General features: G+C 44.9%; 1 protein-coding gene across 1 annotated transcript; it reads left to right on the top strand.

Moving 5' to 3' along the window:
* Positions 1 to 934: 934 nt before the first annotated feature.
* Positions 935 to 20,948, top strand: thbs2b (thrombospondin 2b). The gene is made up of 22 exons (XM_080851512.1): positions 935 to 1,252; positions 1,637 to 1,711; positions 1,914 to 2,464; positions 2,873 to 2,957; positions 5,940 to 6,151; positions 6,569 to 6,718; positions 6,912 to 7,005; positions 7,366 to 7,536; positions 8,968 to 9,144; positions 11,828 to 12,001; positions 12,301 to 12,428; positions 12,670 to 12,822; positions 13,028 to 13,246; positions 14,853 to 14,960; positions 15,396 to 15,555; positions 16,219 to 16,337; positions 16,442 to 16,676; positions 17,789 to 18,016; positions 18,336 to 18,607; positions 18,842 to 18,939; positions 19,126 to 19,265; positions 19,352 to 20,948. Exons 2-22 carry the CDS (start codon positions 1,645 to 1,647, stop codon positions 19,357 to 19,359), a joined length of 3,549 nt encoding a protein of 1,182 aa, XP_080707638.1. The 5' UTR covers positions 935 to 1,252; positions 1,637 to 1,644; the 3' UTR covers positions 19,360 to 20,948.
* The last annotated feature ends 1,871 nt before the right edge of the window (positions 20,949 to 22,819 follow it).

Genomic DNA, 22,819 nt, shown 5'->3' with positions numbered 1-22,819 from the left:
CAAGTAGATTACGGTCCTGGTGTTGGGATAGTTACCCCGTAGAGAAGGCACAAATCTAAATAAATAAAGCACCTAATGTGAGAATATTTTCTGAAACGCAGAATAAAAAATTAGTTCTGTGTGATTTTCTGCATGTCTCCAGCAACTCAGCAACCATAAGGTACATTCTTCAGAGGAATGCATGCCAGGCAGCCCACTGCATGTGCCACCCAGTCTGTTATAGCCTATTTTACATTCTCGTAAAATAAGATAAGATCCTTCCATTATACCCTGTATGCCCTACTTTCCTATGTCGTGTCTCTCTTCGAAATTATATCATACACAAAAGTTGTCCCAAAGTGTGGATAATTTGCTACAAAATGGAGTTTGTATACAGTGTATTTCTTTGTAGTGCCATAGATACACCATTTGGTGAAGGAAAACCTAGTCAACTCATCCGTCTTTGATACTGCAGGGGGTGCATAAATCTGGGTTCCATTAACCACATCAGTCTCATTATTCTTAGCATGCTATGCTGAAATTATAGTGTTTGGGTAATCGTTAGACCGAAACGATAGGGGTGCGGTCATCAAATATACCAAACTTGTAGCAGACGTTTTGCTTTAGGTTCCCAAACATCCTAAAGTCTGTGGAACTCTCCTACATTGTGAAATGGTTCTTGGGACGGAATGTGAACATGGTCTAAACTTGAGAAATGGCACCGGTAGCCATACATTTTCTTTGTGACGTGATCCCGACCTACGCACCTCAGAGCCTCGGGCAAAACTATTTTTTGCAAGTGCACTGACAACTGAAATGATACAAAGAAACAGCGGTATCCACTCACAAAATACTCTCTCTCTCTAACTCCTCCTTGAAACCAGATCTCGACTCTAATGATAAAGAAGGCTGCTTTCCTCTAAAGGGGACGAATGCGTTAGATGTCAGTGTCAGACACGGTGCATCTTAGGAACATTCCTGGACCACAAGGAGCTCCTAGCATACAGGTCCAATTTGCAACAAATGTGGACCTTACCTAACATTTCACCTTACTGACGGCATTGTTTAGCGAACAGGCCAGTGCATTCTGGACACAAAAAAGCAGCTCTGCTTTCTGCCGGGCTATCTTCAGTTTTACGCACAGCTCGAGCTCTTTACGCATTGTGTGTAGCTCATTAAACATAAATTAATGAGGAGAGCGACTACCCAATAAGATAGTCATTCTCAGCAATTCCTGATTTTTGACTTTCAAAGGACTACAGCTCTCACTCAGGTGAGTATAATGAGCGGATCTTGCGTTGTGTCTCCAAGTGTTTCCACGGACGTTAGTGTCAGTAATAATCTAGTTAAGCCAAACGACCAGTGTCGCTTCGCACATTTTAATGAGTAAATCAGTGTGCACAATTTCAGCTCATCTAAAAATATCCTCATGCACTTAAAAAGCACTCGTTACACTAACAAAGTTGAATTGATGTATTCGGAGCTACATCTGCCATTTCCTATACTCTCCAATGAGTGTGTGAAAGGTGGAGATGGAATGCGCAGGGAACGCTTGTAAACATAGCACTTTTTGATATTCAGTAGGTAATTTCTCTGCGAATGAATTGTATGAATGCATTTCGGCTCGGAGTTTTGATAAAGTGTTTGTATCTTGAAGGGTGTATAATGATTTTTCGGGAATGTGGCGTGTGGCTGACACTGCTGTTCCTCAGCGCTTCTGTTATTACACAAGGTAATGGCCATAAATGAGGCAACTTTTCCATTTAACATTTTAGTTTATGTTATTATAGTAATAATAATAATTATTATTATTATTATTAACTACTGTTACCATTATTATTGTTGTTGTTATTATGTTTAATTATTGATATGATATCATATCGTGGTTCAGTCAATGTAATTTTAATTTACAAATATGTTCCTTGTTTTGGCAGTGGTGGAAGATGACACAGTGTTTGATCTGTTTGAAACCAGCGGTATAACGCGAAAAACAATAGGGGTCAAGTTGTTCAAGGGCCAGGACAGTGATACGCCCGCTTATCGCTTCATCCGCTTTGACCATCTGCCCTCAGTCAGCGCTGCTTCGCTGCAGCAGCTGCTCCAGCAAATCCAGAACAATGAAGGATTCGTCTTCACGGCCACCATGCGCCAGGACCGTACCTCCCGCGGTACTATAATCTCCCTCGAGGGTCCCGGGGAAAGACGCCAGTTTGAGGTGGTCTCTGATGGCCGCATCAACTCCCTAGACTTGGTGTACTGGTGGGCGGATGGTTCGCGCAATATTATCTCCTTCGAAGATGTGGACCTGTCCGACTCGCATTGGAAGAACCTGACGCTGCATGTGCACGGAGAGACAGCAACCCTTTACGTGGGATGTCGTTTGATTGACAGCTTCATTCTCGACGAGCCATTCTACGAGCACCTGAGCGCCGCCGGGGGTCGCATGTTCGTTGCCAAGGGCTCTGCCCGGGAAAATCATTTCAGGGTGAGCATGTTCTTGACACGAACATATGGTATTGCCTTTACAAGGTACACACTACCCATCCCCCCCCTCCCCCCCCCCCCCCCACCGCACACAATACAGCCACCATATTGCTTGCCACGGAAAAAGAAAATGTGTATCAATGTGTTAGTTTTGTAAAATGTTAATGTGCACGTTACTGTACAGTGTGTATGTTTCGAGTAATCAGTGCTAAAAGTTTAGGCGATGTAAAAAGAAACTCGTGTTGTATTTCTGAAGACTGAAGGTTGGCTAATGAAAGTGAAAAAGTGAATTGGTCAAAATAATGTTTTATAGGTTGAATATTTGATCTCATATTATGGTCTGCTCATGCTTAGGGAGGTTTTGCCACTTGATTGGTCTGTTTGATGTTGTTTTGGTTTGTCTCTTCAGGGCGTTCTTCAGAATGTGCGCTTCATCTTTGACACAGCTCCGGAAGATGTTTTGGAAAGCCAAGGATGTGTGCTCGCAATGGCAGGTACTGTGTGCAGTTTATTTACACACACATACACAAGCACATGCCCACATACACACACACACATACACACAAACACACACACACACACACACACAAGCACATGCCCACATACACACACACACATACACACAAACACACACACACACACACACACACACACACACACACACACACACACACACACACACACACACACACACACACACACACACACACACACACACACAATTTAATTAAATTAAAATCACACACAAACACACACAATCAAACCAGAGATTGTTATTGCAATCCAAGGTTTGTCCTCTGGATTTTACATTTTATATTCACTACTCAGAGTGTGGTTTGCAATATGGGAAAATGAACCAGAGAAGAAATGGGCAAGTTACCACTAGGTTATTTGTCTTTCTGTCTTTTGCTTCTGAAGTAATCTCATTCAGCTCACTGCATCTCAGTCCCTGCAGATAGTTTTCCATCTATAGTTCATAGACAGCTGCATGTCTGTGTGCTGAATATTGTTTCCATTGGAGATGCTGAGGGGTGCACTTCCTCTGTGTGCTTCTTTTGGAAAAGATTGTGTTTTGTCTCACGTTGAGAGGAGTCTGTGGGGAAGACAGCACTTTGTTTTGAGCTTCTTAAGGTGTTGTCTTATTTCTGGTCGTGGCTTAGCTCTACTGTTTACCTTACCTGACTTCAACCTGACAAGAACGCTATTTGACCAAAGAGCTGAACTCGCTGCACCCTGATGCTGGTCATGGGGTCAGATTTGTTGTGTTAAGCTTTGAGTCATATATTCAGTTGAACATCTCACTAAGACTATCTGAAGTAGTGAACATGAGACATAGATTGTCTTTCTTGGTTTGTTTCAATGGCGAGGGAATTGTCTGTCCCCAGAGAGCACACAAACCTAAAGACCAGAGTTCATTTTTCATGTCTTATCTTCAATCGGACTTTTGGTCAGGGATGCATTTCTGAAGAATGTTCCAGTCTAATTTGGAGGACTTGTGGGGTTTGTGTGACCGCTGCCTTGGGATCTCATGCTATGATGTCAGCCCCGTTTGAGAACTTACTGTCAGCCGTTTGGAAAAAGTTGAGTTCCACAACAGACCTCACTCTCTTTCTCCTGGGAGGCTTTTTTCCGGCAGTTGGCAACTAAACTCTGAAAAATAAACCTTCAGCAAGGAGCTTGTGCATCGGAGCTGCTCTGGCAGTCAGCTCCTGGCTACTGGGGCCTCGGGCCATCTGAGAAAGCCATCAGAAGGGTTTGGCATGTGGCTGAAAGGTGTGCATACTATCTCTCCGTCAGCTCACGGAAAGTAGGTCACCTATCAGCCTCAGCCAGCTGATGTTTTATCTGTCATCTGCATCATGTAGTCACATCATCACTTTCAAAAGTTTTTGTGTTTTTAAATCGTGTGGGTTTCCTCCCACTCGTCCTCTCTCTCTCTCTGTTAGAGGATGCTGTTTTTTATTACCATGGCCTTACTGTAGCTAGTAGACTTAGTATGTCTGTTAACATTCTCCTCCTCTCCCCTCTCTCTCTTTATTTTTTTAACTGTCTCTCTTATTCTTTCTCTTGTCCTTGCTCTTGCTCCCTTTCATACACAGATATTCACGCGCGCACACACACACACACACACACACACACACACACACACACACACACACACACACACATGTTTGTGTGTACATTGGAGAGTTTCAAGTACTCATTGGAGAGTTGAATGGCTTTTTCAGACATAAAAGGAAAACCTGGTTCCAGAAGGGTTGTGTGATTTAGAGCCCTTTAGACCTTAGCATCCAAAGGATATCTGAGGGGAAAGCGATTCAGCTGGGACCTGTTCTACATTTCACACATTCATATTACTCTTTTCACATGTCCAAGGAGTCAGCTGGAAATGAGCAGACGTGATTGGGCACCGGACAAACGGCATGTTTCCTCTCAGTGTTGTGGCACAAAATAGTGATTACTCTCATTTTTCCAGGGATACTCAAGTTTGATGGCTGAAAGCATTAGCAAGGTTGAACAGACATACTAGTGCTCATTATTGACTTGACTCTTCCTATGAGGTGTTTCTTACAGTAATTGTGGCTTGACAATTTGATGGTTAAGTGTGGGTCAGCTGGGGTTTTGGCCATCTGCTTTCAGGCTGTGAACTTGTGATCTGTGAAAAGCAGGCCGTAAAATGTTTAATTTCGACTTCCTATATGGAGAGGAACCCCGTTAAGTTTCTGCCTCCAACCCCACCCTTGGCTTGGCCTTTTGTGCCCTCCTTTTGGTGTCTACAATTAGTTCCGACCTCATGAAAAGAATTAGAGATCAGATATTACATTCATCTTCCACTACCTTTGTCATTGGGTGCTCAAAAGGTCTTAGACAGACATTAATGTTTTCCTTAAAAAACTTGAAAGCAGTTAAGTGTTTCAGTTCAGTGTGTGTGTGTGTGTGTGTGTGTGTGTGTGTGTGTGTGTGTGTGTGTGTGTGTGTGTGTGTGTGTGTGTGTGTGTGTGTGTGTGTGTGGTGTGTGTGTGTGTGTGTGTGTGTGTGTGTGTGTGTGTGTGTGTAAATGTGTGCGTAATTAGGGTTTATTGCTAACAGGTTTTGTCATTGTGCCAGAGGAACCCCCCAGCTGTTTAATGTTCTATGCGTGAGTTTTCCATGCTTATGATGGGCACGCTCTCCCAGCGATCCCTGCTGTGCTTGGGATCAAAGTTTAGTTCCAGTCTCAATGGTCCTCTGTCTGCTGGGGCTCAGAGTCTTAACCCTGCTCAATCAAGCATTTCACACCACAACATGCTTTGCGCTAGAACAACACCCCATCAACCATATGAGGAGTTGTAATATTTTCACGAGCATACTCATGTTTTGGAGTCGCCTGAAAGAACTCATCAAATTAAAACACATCAAATAAAAACGAAATGTTAAACCACATCATGTTAATGCCAAGTCCCCCGCCACCCCCGTTTCCTGCTTTCTCTCCTCAGAGGGGGTCAACGCCGTGGGCGAGAGCACAGAGTTGGTGGACGTGCCGTCGTCCATCGCCACCAACCTGATCAGCCCCAACACCGACGCCCCGGCCACAGGCTCCGTGGACAAGCTGTGCGAGCACTCATGCGAGGAGCTCACCAACCTCTTCCAGGAGCTGAAGGGTCTCCGCGTGGTCGTGGGCAACCTCATCGACGGCATGCAGAAAGTGGTGAGTCACTCCTGCCCCTGTGTCCAGTCACTAAAAAGCTACCCAATTAGCCCCCGCGTTTGGCCGGACAACTGAGGAGACGGTTTGTTTACTTTGCTGTGAGCCTGTGTTTTCCTAGCACTGAAAGAGGCCTCAGCCAAGTCAAGAGCTGCACAGATTTTTCCAAGTGTTTTCCCCGTTTCCCCTCTTGTTGGCCCTTGTAAAACTGTAATTGGAACATAATTGGTGTGTACCTACATACCTCTGGAAGGAATGTTTGCATAGTAAATCAGAAGCTTTTTTTCAACCCTCCAGTTTGGGTTAAATTTACGACTCAGCACATACAGTATCTCCAAGTGAGGCGTCAGTCAGGCATTCCCCTGCCCCGGGCAGTGGGCTGCTCGTCAGACTGACAGACAAGATGTCTGATCCCCACAGACAGAGGAGAACAATGCCATGAGAGAAGCACTAGCCAAGCTGAAGACCCCTCAGAACCCCATGGACCAGAGCCTGTGCTGGCAGGACGGGCGGCTCTTCGAGGACAAGGAGGACTGGGTCGTGGACAGCTGTACCAAATGCACCTGTCAGGTAACGGGCACAGATAGAGCAAGAAGCACAATGTTTATTGATTGTGATGATTATTGTAATCATCATACTAGTGCAAAACAGTCATTTGGTTTTTGGTTCCACACCAAACTCGTTTATTTTACCAAAATGACATGATGTTTTATCTGAATATTTGACTTCCACTATTTACCTTCCAATGTTTGATTCATGATAGGAAGGAAAGGTGGTGTGTCGTCAGATCACATGTCCCTCAGTGGCCTGTGCCACTCCCGCCTTCCTTGATGGAGAGTGCTGCCCTGTTTGCCTGCGTATGTCTTTGCATTCATACATAAGCAGACATAAACACAAAGCCACGATATTCAGACACAGCCACAGTGTCTGAATGATTAAACCTGTGTGTGTGTCTGTGTGTGTTTGTCTGAGTGTGTGTGAATGTGTGTGTATGTGTGTGTGTGTGTGTGTGTGTGTGTGTGTGTGTGTGTGTGTTTGTGTGCGTGTGTGTGTGTGTGTGTGTGTGTGTGTGTGTTTGTGTGTGTGTCTGACTGTGTGTGTGTGTGTGTGTGTGTGTGTGTGTGTGTGTGTGTGTGTGTCTCTGTGTGTGTGCGTGTGTGTGTGCGTCTGTGTGTGTCTGTGTGTGTGCTTGTGTGTGTGTGTATTTGTGCCCTCAGCCATGGACAGTGAGGATGGATGGTCCCCATGGTCTGAGTGGACCCAGTGCACCGTGACGTGTGGCACAGGGACCCAGCAGAGAGGCCGCTCCTGTGACGACAGCAGCAACGCCTGCAGCGGCGCCTCCATCCAGACACGCAAGTGCAGCCTGGGGAAGTGCGACAGGAGAGGTACCCGCTCACTCACACCAGTCAGCCTCACATAAGCACTCCCGGCCAGGCTGCTCTCTCACGCCATTCAGCCTCACATAAGCACTCACGGCCAGGCTGCTCTCTCACGCCGTTCAGCCTAACATAAGCACTCACGGCCAGGCTGCTTTCACACCTTACTTTAATGTCTGTCTGGAACGGAATGTGTGAAGACTCCAGACGTGTCTGATGTCTGATGTTCTCAGACAGGTCTGCACATGCAGATTGCACTTCTTTCACTGCAGAATGCATATCAGGGTCGTATTAACAAAGCATTTGATCGTACAACTATGCATACTCCTAAGTTGCACTTCAAGTTTCTAACTAAAAGTTTTCTCCTCAATCCTATTCATAAAGCTGCTAAGACCAAGAAAAAAACAAGAACTCCCAAACTAACAGAAAGAGCTCAGTTTTCATTGAAAGTAGTCTGAAAACTCTCTTCACAAGATGATTGGCTGAGCAATTCTTAAGGGCAGACCAATCAGCAACCAGTGGCTAAATGCGATGATGTTAAAGTGAACCGTTAGTTTGAAATGTAGTTCTAACAACGGCTGCCATGCTAGATCTAGATGAAGTAATACAAACAGTAATAGCAACACTAGAAAACAAGAATTGAAGCCTGAAACATTGAAACATTGTAAAGTGGAATGATATAAACTGCAATTTTATGTTTGTTTGGGAGTTGGTCTTAGTCCTCTCGACTTCTTAGTTCTCCCAGAGTTAGGTGCTAGTTTAGCGCTAAGGGTCTTTGTGAATTACTCTTGATGAAGAAAAGAAGGGGTTCTCAAATTTAAGACTGACACACCCATTATTTGTAAGGGTTACGGGCCCTGGGCCGGGGGTCTCAATAACAAATGCTTAAAGACAGGAGCTCTAACAAAGCATTCCAGACAGAAGGTGAAAAGTGATGTTCCAGAAATAACAGTACTAAAAAAAGTTTTTGCTTTAAATGTCATTCTCCAGAGTCTGGTTGAGTTAAGAAGAGTAAGAACTCATAACATATGTATGTACCGTTTGTACCCCATGTTGAAGGCAAAATAATATGTCATACAACATTTGCTTTCAGTTGCAAAAGAGCTCCTTCCGCACAGTGGTCACATGATCATGGTTTATTAGGAGAAACTCTCTTTACTCTCTTTACAGAAAGAACTGGTGCCTCACAGGAAGTGAACCTTTAACTTTGTGGTGCCCGTAAATGCCAACTCCAGCTGAGCAATGGCTTTAACAGTGTTCTAATGAAATCATCTTTAGCTTGCCATGGCAGTTAAAGAACTAAATGTGTGGATCCAAAAGTATTTCACAAGTGATTCGACCACAGACTTTTTCCAGTTTGGTCCATAGAAGTGTTTAAAAAGCACATTTGATGTTGAAGTGGCTGATGTGGGGATTAATGTGTGTGATGTTTATTTGCAGTGAAGCAGGATGGTGGCTGGAGTCTGTGGTCTCCCTGGTCCTCCTGCTCGGTGACATGTGGGGAGGGCCTCATCACACGCATCCGTCACTGCAACGCCCCCGTGCCCCAGCTGGGCGGACGGGACTGCGAGGGAGAGGGGCGAGAGACTCAGAGCTGCCAGGCCCAACCCTGCCCTGGTGAGACCTCATGTGTATCCACAGCCCTCACATGCACATGCACACACACACACACACACACACACACACACACACAGTCACACACACACACACACACACACACACACACACACACACAGTCACACACACACACACACACACACACACACACACACACACACACACACACGCACACACACACACACACACGCACACACACCCTCAGAGTGGCCATCACCTCTAGAGTAACACAGACACACACACACACACACACACACACACACACACACACATACACTTAGGCATACATATTCACAGTCCCACTTACACATACAGCGACCCGCTCAGAAAACCACACTTATGTCTGGCCTGCTCCAATCCCAGCCCTTCCTTGCTTGCCCAAGAGCTGGGAAAGTGTGATGTCATTCTTTCCACTGCCCCTAGCGTCATCACAGCAGAGCTTGCTTGGCGAGCCCTGCTGCAGGGGATTATGGGAGAGACACCAATGGCATGGCCCAGCGAGCTAGCGAGCGAGTCACGTCTGGGCCAGAGGCGGGGATCAGTCAGTGCTGAGCTGGAGACCCATGGGGCTTAGACTCTGGCAGCGTGTCCACTGGGTGTGTGGTTGAGACCCATGGGGCTTAGACTCTGGCAGCGTGTCCACTGGGTGTGTGGTTGAGACCCATGGGGCTGAGACTCTGGCAGCGTGTGGACTGGGTGTGTGGTTGAGACCCATGGGGCTTAGACTCTGGCAGCGTGTGGACTGGGTGTGTGGTTGAGACCCATGGGGCTTAGACTCTGGCAGCGTGTCCACTGGGTGTGTGGTTGAGCCACAGAGAGACATCCTCATTCAGCACGGGGCTGTGGACCTCCGTGTCCTGGTTCAGTTACTGGTGCTGCTGTTCAAACGTTAAGGGTATTGGTCCTGGTTCAGTTACTGGTGCTGCTGTTCAAACGTTAAGGGTATTGGTCCTGGTTCAGTTACTGGTGCTGCTGTTCAAACGTTAAGGGTATTGGTCCTGGTTCAGTTACTGGTGCTGCTGTTCAAACGTTAAGGGTATTGGTCCTGGTTCAGTTACTGGTGCTGCTGTTCAAACGTTAAGGGTATTGGTCCTGGTTCAGTTACTGGTGCTGCTGTTCAAACGTTAAGGGTATTGGTCCTGGTTCAGTTACTGGTGCTGCTGTTGAAACGTTAAGGGTATTGGTCCTGGTTCAGTTACTGGTGCTGCTGTTCAAACGTTAAGGGTATTGGTCCTGGTTCAGTTACTGGTGCTGCTGTTCAAATGTTAAGGGTATTGGTCCTGGTTCAGTTACTGGTGCTGCTGTTCAAACGCTATATGAACAAATGCTAAGGGTCCAGTTACTGGTGTTGCTGTTCAACATTTACATTTACATTTAGTCATTTAGCAGACATTTTTGTCCAAAGCGACGTACAAGGGAGAGAACAGTCAAGCTAAGAGCATAAAAACCTGGTGTAACAATAAATACTACTTTTTAAGAAATAGAAAACGAGGAATGTCACTGCTGAAGTGCAAATTAAGCATTAGTCAAGGTGCCAGTTAGGAAGGGAGGTGCTCTCTGAAGAGTTGGGTCTTCAAGAGCTTCTTGAAGGTAGAGAGGGACGCCCTGATCTGGTAGTGCTAGGTGGGAGCAGAACCAGCAAGCACTCTGTAGGCAAGCATAAGTGACTTCAAGTGTTAAGGGTGTTGGTCCTGGTTCAGTTACTGGTGCTGCTGTTCAAACGTTAAGGGTATTGGTCCTGGTTCAGTTACTGGTGCTGCTGTTCAAACGCTATATGAACAAACGCTAGGGGTATTGGTGGTAGACTGGTTAGCATCGCCGCCCTCGATTTGGTTCCACTGCAGTCAATTTGGATGAAATCATCTGCTATATACTGGACCTGTACCTTAACACTACTCCATATTAGCAGAGCATATGTTAGCACTCAGCAAGCATTAAAGCCCCATTATTACGTAATGCACAAAGCAGAGGGGAGAGCCGAGAGCACAGCCTCTATAGACTCTACAGCCTCTAGGCTCATTTTCAGACCATTAGGATCTGAGGCCAGTGCCCACCCCCCCCGCCCCCCCCCCCCCCCCCCCCCCCGCCCCCGCCCCCCTACCTCATGCTGGGTAATGCCAATTTAATTTGATGGACTTTCACAAAGCATTGTCTAGTGTTTTGGGTACACAGAACAAATGGCATAATAAAAGTGTAACTGTGAACAGGTTCTCTGTTCCCCCTCCAGTGTGCGCAGTGATGATTAAGAATGAGCTGTAAGAGTTCCATGCCTTGGCATAAATAACCTCAGATGTTCCTTCAAATGTCACTGTGCAGATGGGAACCACAAACACACATCACTGGCTACACTTTTTATGACAGTGATTTATACGCCATGCATAAAGCTCCACCTGGAGCATGGTATGTTCTGGAAGAGGAACAAGGATCAAAAAAGAGGAAGCTTGGAAAAGAGAAAAAAAGAGGTGTTGTTTTAAGAAACAGGGTTCGGAGTCTTTTTCCCCCTGAAGTATTTTAGCCTGTAACTCCTCTTGATGGGTGTGTGTGTGTGTGTGTGTGTGTGTGTGTGTGTGTGTGTGTGTGTGTGTGTGTGTGTGTGTGTGTGTGTGTGTGTGTGTGTGTGTGTGTGTGTGTGTGTGTGTGTGTGTGTGTGTGTGTGTGTGTGTTTGTGTGTGTGTGTGTGCAGTTGACGGGGGCTGGGGACCGTGGTCACCGTGGGCTGCCTGCTCGGCCACATGCGGGGGAGGATTGAAGAGCCGCATTCGGGAGTGCAACAGCCCCGTCCCCGAGCACGGCGGGAGGAAGTGCATGGGTGACGCCGTGGACAATGAGGCCTGTGGCCGAAAGGAGTGCCCAATGGGTAAGAGCTCTTTACACTTGCACCTCCAGGAGCCTTGCTTCAGTTATGGCCTCTGGCTTCATCTTGCCCTCTCTCTCTCTCTCTCTCTCTCTCTCTCTGTCTCGCTCCCTCCCTCCCTCCCTCTCTCTCTCCCTCTCTCTCGCCCCCTCTCTCTTTCTCTCTCTCCCTCTCTCTCTCTCTTGCTCCCTCTCTCTTTCTCTATCTCTATCTCTCTATCTCTCAGGCTCTCTCTCTCTCTCTCTCTCTCTCTCTCTCTCTCTCTCTCTCTCTTGCTGAGTGATCTTGTGTTGTGTTGACAGATGGGTGCCTGTCTAACCCCTGTTTTGGTGGAGTCGAGTGCAGCACTGACAGCAATGGCTCCTGGGAGTGTGGGCCATGCCCAGCAGGTTACCGTGGCAACGGTACTTTCTGTGAAGACATGAATGAGGTTTGTTTTCCGTGACTAACACAGGGTCCTGAAAGTGTAATTTATAAAGCATGAGCTAATATTGATAAATACATTGATACAAGTCCCTTCTAAAACATATTGGATATGACCCTTGTTATTATGTTTTCCCCATGCTTCTACATTTTGATGCACTCTAGACACTTTGAAGCCTTAGTGGAATATCTCCTGGGCTTGGGTCATTGAGTGATGTTGTGTCTGCTCCCCTTCCTCTCCGGTTCAGTGTGAGCTGGTATCAGATGTGTGCCATAAGGTGGAGGGTGTCCAGCAGTGTGTGAACACCGACCCAGGGTTCCACTGCCTGGCTTGCCCCCCGCGATTCAAGGGCAGCCAGCCGTATGGCATGGGGGTGGAGGCAGCCAAGACCAACAAACAGGTCAGGAGATCACTGGCATGTTCTATATGTCTCCTACCCTCTTCTTTGGTTCTACCCCTTTTTGTTCTCTCTCTTTCTCAACTCTTGTCTATTCTCATCCCATTCCACTCCTTCTCTCTCTTCCTCTCTTCCTATTCTCCACTGCACCAAACCTTTAAAAGCACAAGCCTCTTCTGCAAGCTGACTTCCAGCCTCTCGCCTGCAGATGTGTGAACCATATAACCCCTGCAAGGACAACAGCCACAGCTGCCATAGGTTTGCTGACTGCGTCTTCCTCAGCCACATCATTGAGCCTATGTACAAGTGTGAGTGTCGAGTCGGCTTCGCTGGGGACGGCATCATCTGTGGAGAGGACTTTGACCTGGATGGCTGGCCCAACCATGATTTAGCCTGCAGGTCCAATGCTAGCTACCACTGCAAGAAGGTACTACCCACAGAAGCAGAACTGAAATTGGGCTCAGGGAACAATACTGGCAGAATTCATTCATTTCCCTATACTCTGTGAACACTTGATACAAGATGCATTTTATAGATTTCTAAGTCAACTAATGTACAACCTTAATGATTTTATCCATATTGTCCATATTGAATGGAAACAGTTGTTTCCACGTTTCCAGGAGGGCTATATGTAAGGTAATATACCTGCTGATTTGACCACAGCAAGTCAGGTTTACACTAGCTATAGATGAAGCCCTCAACACTACTTACATAAGCTGAGGACATTATTTTTCTTTTTGCATAGTTTAGCTAAACCTTAATAACACTGATTAAATTAACTATATTTGCATTGAAAGCGTTTATTTGCATATATAGATGCACATACTGCACAATCCAAGCTATTTAATCAATGCTGGGTAGAGGGAGAGTGAAAAATCCTTGTTTCATCTCATATCTGAGCACTTCTCCATTCCCACATAAATATCTCCACACCTTTACTGTTTTCCGATCCCTTTTATGTGTGGTGATTGTCATTTTATGCGGAGGGCATTCCTCTCTTCACTGAGGTGCCAGTACGCTCTCCATGCTCCTAATGCTTTCCATTTTGGACTAGTGATGAAACCAGATGTTGGATGTGTTTCACATAAAGTGAGATTGTTATTGTCTTTCTCGCATTGTCTCACGTCAGGAGGTAGAGTTTTATGCCTGCTAGCCTTGCGTGACTTGAACTTATCTTCCCACTAAAGTCTGGAGATGAGGCTGCACTCAGTGAGATCTCACAAAACCAACCGTGACATCATGCTTCTCTATGCTGATGGATAATTGCCTTATTATGTAATAATACTCCCTGGAAAGAAACCAGACCGCAATCGGCAATCTGCTAGACATCATGAGGCAGGCAGGTGAAGTCATAGCAGCTCAGAGTCACAGGGAAGCAGAGCCATTCTTATAGTCGGAACAAAACATTGTGTAGAGCTCTTAAAATGAGGTCTTATTTGTGAAAAGGACACATGGATTAGGAATATTATCAGTTATTATTAACAATAATCCTGAACCTTGCAAAAACATCTAGTTTAAAGGCACCCAGTGCAACTTTATATAAACATTCAATAAAAAATAAACATTCAATTTCTAGTCTTTTTTACACGTAGTAAGTTTCAATAACTCCATACCATTACATATCGACATTCAAGGAGCAAAGATGAGACGTCGTTGTGTGGTGAGAACTGATAGAAAATCGTAAACAACAACAATCGCGGGAGAGGCCATTTTTCCATAGACTGGAATCCTGCTTTATTTATTGTAGGTGTCAAAAAATAAAGAAAATGGCGGCGATTGTTGTTGTTATCGATTTTCTATCAGTTCTCACCACACAACGACGTCTCATCTTTGCTCCTTAAAAGTCGATATGTAATGGTATGTAGTTATTGAAACTTACTACGTGTAAAAAAGAATAGAAATTGAATGTTTATTTTTAAGCCTCGAAAGTTGCACTGGGTGCCTTTAAATCATATGAAAAAACAATATTCAAAGAAAAACCTGATATTCACCCATCTACCACGAGGCTCAACTCACACTCTCCTTGCTTTCAGGACAACTGCCCCAAGTTACCCAACTCAGGCCAGGAGGATTATGACAACGATGGGCAGGGAGATGCCTGTGACAAAGATGATGACAATGATGACGTCATGGATGAGCGGGTAAGATTGCTGTCTGTGTGTGTGTGTGTGTGTGTGTGTGTGTGTGTGTGTGTGTGTGTGTGTGTGTGTGTGTGTGTGTGTGTGTGTGTGGTGTCTGTGTGTGTGTGTGTGTATGTCTGAGTCTGTGTTTGTGTGAGTGTGTGTGTGAGTGTGTGTGTGTGTGTGAGTGTGAGTGTGTGTGTGAGTGTGTGTATGTGTGTTTGTGTGTGTGTGTGTGTGTGTGTGTGTGGGTGTCTGTGTGTGTGTGTGTGTATGTCTGAGTCTGTGTTTGTGTGAGTGTGTGTGTGAGTGTGTGTGTGTGTGTGAGTGTGAGTGTGTGTGTGTGTGTGAGTGTGTGTATGTGTGTGTGTGTGAGTGTGTGTGTGAGTGTGTGTGTGTGTGTGTGTGTGGGTCCTCACTCATTGACACCGTGGTACATGTATTTCTCCCTGCTAGGACAACTGCCCCCTACAGTACAACCCTCTCCAGTACGACTTTGATAAGGATGATGTGGGTGACCGCTGTGATAACTGTCCCTACGACCTCAACCCGTCTCAGATCGACACAGACAACAACGGGGAAGGAGACGCCTGCTCACTGGACAAGGATGGTGACGGTAGAGAGCCTCTTGTTTCTCTCTAAAGTAGACACACTCATGCGTGTTCCAAGCTTTATGTGCTCTCCACATTTATGACTGTCAGCTCCTACATTGAGGGTTATTTATGTCATAAACATTCAAATGTGTTTGTCTACTCAGCTGTTCAATACTCATGGGCTGTGGCAAAAACTAAAATAGTTGCATAGAAATTATCAGAAATTTAGGCATTCTGAATGACGATGAAACACACACACACACACACATACACACGCACACGCACACACACACACATCTGGCATGGGAGCTTTATAGGCTAAATTATGATGGGAATGTGAGATCAGGTCTGCGGTTGAGTGTGAATCACTTAGAGGTTTCGGGCTGGGCTGTGCACACATACTAATCATTCAGCATTTACAGTAAAGACTTTTAGCTGGATGGTCAGTGTGTTCTACAAGCCCACCAGTGAGGTGTTATACTTTAATGTTCATTTTACACTTTTATATTGCAAACTATCTATTGTAAGAACAGTGGAAAATTAAAGAAAATGGTATGGCTGAACGTATTGCTTACTGTAGACAAAAACATTGTAGACTAAAAACTGTTTGTTTTCTTTCTCTTTTTTAAGGCCCTGAGAATCTATGAAATGTATAATTTATGATCTAATTCGACCTGTATTTTCAGAGATTCCCAATGATCGGGATAACTGCCCTGTCTTCTACAACACTGATCAGAGGGACACTGACCTGGACGGAGTAGGAGATCTCTGTGATAACTGTCCACTAGTCCACAATCCTCAGCAGGTAAGTCAGAGGTGGAGGACTCAGTTTATAAAGGTTTTGTGTGTGTTTGTGTGTGTGATTGTGTGAATCTGTGTTGCAAAAACTGATCGAGCGTCTCGTCACAGACTGACGCTGACAATGACTTGGTGGGAGATCAGTGTGACAACAATCAAGACATTGACGAGGATGGCCATCAGAACAACATGGACAACTGTCCCTACATCCCCAACCCCAACCAGGCTGACCACGACAAGGACGGCAAAGGGGACGCATGCGACTTTGACGATGACAACGATGGGATCCCTGACGACAGGGACAACTGCAGACTGGTGCCCAACAAAGACCAGCTGGACTCTAATGGTAAGGAGGTGCCAGAAGAGAACAGGACTGGAGGAGAGCTAAGGAGAGGAGGGGAGGGGAGATAGGAGAGATGTAAACAGGACTAGAGCAGAGCTGAGGAGAGGAGGGGAGGGGAGACAAGATAGAGGAGAAGAGAGAGAGGAGGGCTTATGGACGTAAGGAGATGAGAGGTGAGATAACTGCACACATGACTACTTGTTAAGTTGAGCTGTTTAGGTTGATAACAGTGTAAGGCTGCAAAAGGCTGCTGTGGTTTCCAGTGACAACAAGAGCCGCAGCAGGAATGCACCTTCTACCAGGGCCTGCCCATCACGTGCAAGGAATAGGTTGCCTCGTGGCAACGGGCGCCGATTTGTGGGAGCAGCTCTGAATGGTCTCTGAGCACATACTCTCCCTGCAAATCATGAGAGAGCCGTGCAGATGGCTGATAATGCCTGGAATGTTCCTCTAGGCTTAGCAAAGTGGCGGGCCTCTGTCTGTTCAGCCAAACTCAATTTGGAGCAGAGCACCTATTGCTTTTGGAGCTTTGTGCATCATTTCTAACAAAGGGCATCCAAATATCTGTCCCCTTACAAGGGAAAATTACTGGGAAAGTATTTAGGTCAGTCTTGGAGATGTTTTTTAATGTGGCTCTAATAAATGACTTCACTAATAGCAATGAAATGCCAACGATACAGGTCATGAATGCAATGGTGATGAGGGAGATATGGGAGGGAGGTCTCTCCAAGTTCTCGCTCTCTTTATAAGCTGCAACGTGATGATGGACCAGTGGGCGAACTGGAAATGTGTCTCTGGAAGTCATCAAAACCTCCCAGCCTTTCTTGGAACAACAGCAGTACAAAAAACACTGGAATATGGATATCCTTATCTGTGATTGATAGTGGAGAAGCTAGTGGAAGGAATGGTCTCAGAGAGTTATTTTTACGTCTTTCTGAGGAACCACTCTTCTGGCCCTAATTAAACAATGGTGCCGGTTTTATTTTACTCTAACTTTCATTTCATCAATATAAGATTGAGTCAGTCAATTCTCGCGTAACCTCCTACATTCATATAATTTGTCGTCTCCAATCTGCCTCTGTTTCACTTGTTTGTTTTTTTTGTTCCTTTCCTAGGTAACGGTCGGGGAGATGCTTGTGAGGATGACTTTGACAACGACAGCATCCCTGACTTCCTTGATGCGTGCCCAGAGAATGCTGCCATCAGTGTCACTGACTTCCGCAAGTTCCAGATGGTGCACCTGGACCCCAAGGGAACCACACAGACTGATTCCAACTGGGTGGTGCGGAACCAGGGCAAAGAACTTGTGCAGACAGCCAATTCTGACCCTGGCATTGCTGTCGGTGAGTGGAACCATAAAGACCATCTAAAATAATCACTCACTCACATTTATTTAGATGCTGATTCTTCTTCTTCTTCAAAGGGGATACTGAGGAACAGTGCCTACTTTTGACTGTCATGAAACTTACCACAAGGGGGGTCTGCATAGATTCCTCCAATGCATTTCATGATCTTGGCCAGTAACCCTGTCAATTGTCCTGTAGATCTTGTTATGAATATACCCTCATTAGTAGTCAGGCATTTATATTAGACAATGTTCACAGGAAAGTATGAAGTGCAAATTAGAGTGTGATAAGTGAGTCTTCTGTTCTTCTCCCCCAGGCTTTGATGAGTTCAATGCTGTGGATTTCAGCGGGACCTTCTACGTGAACACAGAGCGTGATGACGACTATGCTGGCTTTGTCTTCGGCTACCAGTCAAGTAAGCGCTTCTACGTGGTCATGTGGAAGCAGATCACGCAGACCTACTGGGAGGACAGGCCCTCCAAGGCCTTTGGCATCTCTGGCGTGTCCCTCAAGGTGGTCAACTCCACCACAGGCACCGGGGAGTACCTCCGCAACGCCCTCTGGCACACGGGCAACACCAAGAATCAGGTGAGAAGCCATTTTCTCAATTCCTGTGTAAAACGGGCCATTCATCATGTCTTCTCATCAGAACACAACTTAGCCTTGTCTTCATTTCATATTCTTATTGCAGAGTTAAGCATAGTAGATTTCCCTTCAAAATACCTTCAAACATGGTGTTTCCTGGTGTTTAACCCTCTTTAGGAGAAATCATTTAATAATTTTGTAATATAATAAGGATTTAACACATTTCTTGTTGCTCAGGTACGCACACTTTGGCATGACCCCAAAAACATCGGCTGGAAAGATTACACAGCCTACCGCTGGCATCTCATTCATAGACCCAAGACCGGTTTCATCAGGTGAGATAGAACTTCGTTGCTTTTCACTGGCGCCTACAATGAAAATAGATGAATGGGATATTTAAACAATGCTACGGTCAACCACAACTTTGAAATGATCATAATGAACTCCATATGCTTTATGCGTGTATATTATTGAAATGTTTCTTCCAATTGTCTTCTTATTGAACTTTGACCTCTCTGCAGGGTTGTGGTGTACGAGGGGAAGCACATCCTGGCTGACTCAGGTCCCGTCTATGACAGGACATATGCTGGAGGCCGACTGGGGCTGTTTGTCTTCTCTCAGGAGCTTGTCTTCTTCTCTGACCTTAAATATGAGTGCAGAGGTGAGCTTGTGGCCACACTTCTGACACCACTTAGCATTCCTGCTTTATCTGCTAATCACTAAAGAGTTGCATCTTTTCTTCTGCAGATAACTAATCTGAAGATCACCGTTTCCATAGACCTGCATTTACCAGATCCTATACTACAAACATGTCCTACAGAAGTCTTCAGGTAACCAATAACAGCAGAAAGAGCAGCAGAAATACAAAGCCATGGCACCAAATTGGACTCATAGTAGGGCAATTCTAGCCATCATTTTTTGCTTCTAATGTCATAAAACTATTCAGTGACCTACACCGGATAAAGGATGTTTTAAATGTGTGATTGAATGAGGATGCAGGATGTGGAGTCCATGGCTAAGACTCAATGCAGGACATTGCTTGTACCTTACCCTCGTGCTAATTGCACTTACGTACATTTACAGCAGTACAATGTTGAATCCTGCCACCTTGAACGGACCCTTGAGGGTTGCACCTGTTTGCTCAGTTTCAGCTGATTATTTTGTATGTATGTAGCAAGTAGTCGTGTATTTTCAAAGGGAAATTTGTGTTTCGATCTGTAACATTTTTTGTTAACACTCTCAAAGCTGAGGGAAAGATGTATCATTTTTAGACTGTCTAATTTTCTACTGTAAATTATTTGCTTTTTTTTTTGCTCTTCCTTGCGAAGATATAAAATGTATGTTTCGTTGTTTGATCTGCTATTGCCAAAGAATGTAAATATTTATTTATTTGTTTACACTGACAGCATTTCACCATTGACGTGCCACGCAATACTCAGTGTTAGTAGCGCTCACTCATTTTGCATTTAGTGTTAAAAGGATTGAATTTGGTCCATTTTGGCGAATCAAGTAAGTTTGAATGCCGGGGCTCTCAGTGAGGGACAATTCTTTTTCTTTTTTGGAGATAAACATTTCCATTCGAGGTAACGTTGCTTCATCACATATCTCATAACCACATTACACTTACGCTTTTGGTCATATGGAGCAACTTAGTAAATGTCAAACTTTTGTGTAACATGAAGAGCAAAGATCAACCAGAGTTGCTATTCATGCTTAAATAAATAGGTGACATAGTCTCCTGTCAGCCCAGGGTGGCCTTCAGAAGCTGTGAGGCCTGCCGTGTGTCGGTGAGGTGAAACCACGGCACATGGGAAACTATGTTAGACGAGAGATGCCCTGCATGCCTGTCATTCTACTCTCTTAGCTTTGACTGAGTTTAAAATGAAACCAGGTGCCAGAGGAATAACTCTCTTTGGTCTGGCAGGCATGGTCAGTATTTCATTTCTCAAGGTCAAGTGTGTAGAAGCCCAGTTGCCCACAGCCAGTTTCAGGAAACCTTTTGTAATATAAAGCACATGCATACCTGCAGATTGGCACACAGTTGACTTGGGGCAGAGGGGTAAACGCATGAAACGAAAGGAGTGAAAGATATGTTCTGTGATAAGGCGGCCATTTGAACTCTCAGGAGCTCACCATACCTCCTCATCAGACTCATGCTTAAGCATGTGACTGGACCACATGATCAGCCATCTATAGCTTGCTACTGTATGTCTGTGTGTCTTGCATTATTGTTTTGAATGTTTCAGTTTTTTTCTCTTTTGTAACACACTTTGTCATGCATATACCTAGCAACACTCAATATTCAAACCAAACAAACCAGCACATGAATAAACAGTAATAGGTTTATCTGTCTCATCTATTGTTTTCACTTCTGCTTTGGCAATGCATGCTAAAACCCACAACAATCATGACAAATAGAACACATGCAGTGAAACATTTTCTGCACTGCATTCTGTGTACAGAATGTACAGCGTTTATTGGCCATCAAAAAAGTTATCAAAAATGGGAAAAGTGCATTCATGGCTATTCCAGTAGATTAGATATTTGTCTCAGTTGACTGTTGATTTTGAGACATGAAAAAAAAAAAATATGTTGAGGAAGCTGCCACCTGTCAAACGCTGAGAGAAAGTGTTTTTTTTTGTTTTTTTTAAACAACCATAAGCTGTTCAGAATACGAAAAAGGTCGACAAGGCATCTTCTAGTGGTCAAAAACTGCTGTCAGATTCATGCTGTTTTGTGCAAAGACAGGGGTCTGGGGTTGCTTTAAGTGACTGCAGATTCTCTGTGGTCTTCACTCTCTGTGTGGCTGTCAGATGTCCGTCGGGCCCTAAAGCAAGAGGTGCTGCAAGGCCTTGGTCTCCAAACAAAGGTTCACTTTGGAGTGCATACTTGTCTGGCATGTCTGACAGATTTCTCTGTGATGTCCAGAAAGATTGTGTGATCTTCCAGTCCAGGCACAGCATGAGTTGGAAAGGTCAAGAATTAAACTCAGGGAAAGAAACCCAACTTGACAGAAGGAGATATATATTTTTTAAACATCAAAGTTTGATGAATGATTGAAAGATATCAGTTTTTTTGTCTTCATGCCCACATGGTAAATGGAAACACATTTGTTAAATACCGAAAAACTAAACATTGAGCATCTATAACAGTTATATCTGATCAATCAAACATTCTTGCCTTGTTATCAGTGACAGGGTTCTGCTTTGGATTTCACTGGAACCATTTATATAGTACTCAGTTGAGAAATCAGTTAGGCAGACTTTACCTGGAAAATATGGTCATAATTCACAGGATTTAGATGTCTCTGGTAGAGAGATGAAGAGTGACGATAATCTCTGTGCGAGAGAGTGTGAAAGTGTGTGAAAGTGTGTGTGACCTGCAGCTGACAAAACAATCGTTAAAGACTAATCAAGGGTGAGTGTTAAATTAAATGTGGGCCTCACAGTGCATAGCAACGGAAACCCCAACAACAAGTCCAACATCAAGTAATGATTAGTTTGACTGGACTTCAAGTCAGATTAATTCAACAGGATGCTGTTGCAGGCAGGTACAGTACTCCAACTGCTGTTGGAGCTGAGGAGGTCCTGGTAAGAGCTGATTGACTGACTGATTGCTATTCCTAATGGGGTGCATGATTCACTCAGCTGACATCATGGGTTGAGTGGAAGCGATCACACATGGGAAGACTTTGATTCCACTTGAGTGAGAGCATTTTGAAATCCATCTCAAGAGGGCCCTCTTTGTCCTCAGAAACGTGGTTTTGCATGTTTTTTTCTGACATTTACAGGTTCCTACAACACAATAAACAGGCGCACGGATGTTTTTCGGGCTGCGAGGTCTGCTTTTATATGTGCTTTTAGTGCAGAGCCCTAACAGCAGTGCGCTGAAGAGGTTTCTGCAGACGTAAAGCACCGTTGAGCAGCCTCTCTTTTCATTAAGGGGAAATGATCCAGGCTCCCGCTGGAGACAGGAGAGATGTTTCATGAGAACTGGCTTCCAGAACTAAGCTGAGTGTTTTGGTCAGCCCCAGGACCGTGAGTGAGCCTCCCTCAGAGAGGAGAAGGAAAACTGAAGGAGAAGCCAGAAACAAGATATTAAATTCAATCTAGAATCCAAAAATAGAGAAAGCACAAACTGCATTTTTTTAACTCACCTCTTCCTCCGACACGGTGGAAAAGAATCACCTGAGAGGAATTGTTGTTTAACTTGACG

The sequence above is a fragment of the Sprattus sprattus genome (assembly GCF_963457725.1).
Source record: "Sprattus sprattus genome assembly, chromosome: 14".
NCBI classification, from domain to species: Eukaryota; Metazoa; Chordata; class Actinopteri; order Clupeiformes; family Clupeidae; genus Sprattus; species Sprattus sprattus.
This window is presented reverse-complemented; position numbering and strand designations above follow the sequence as displayed.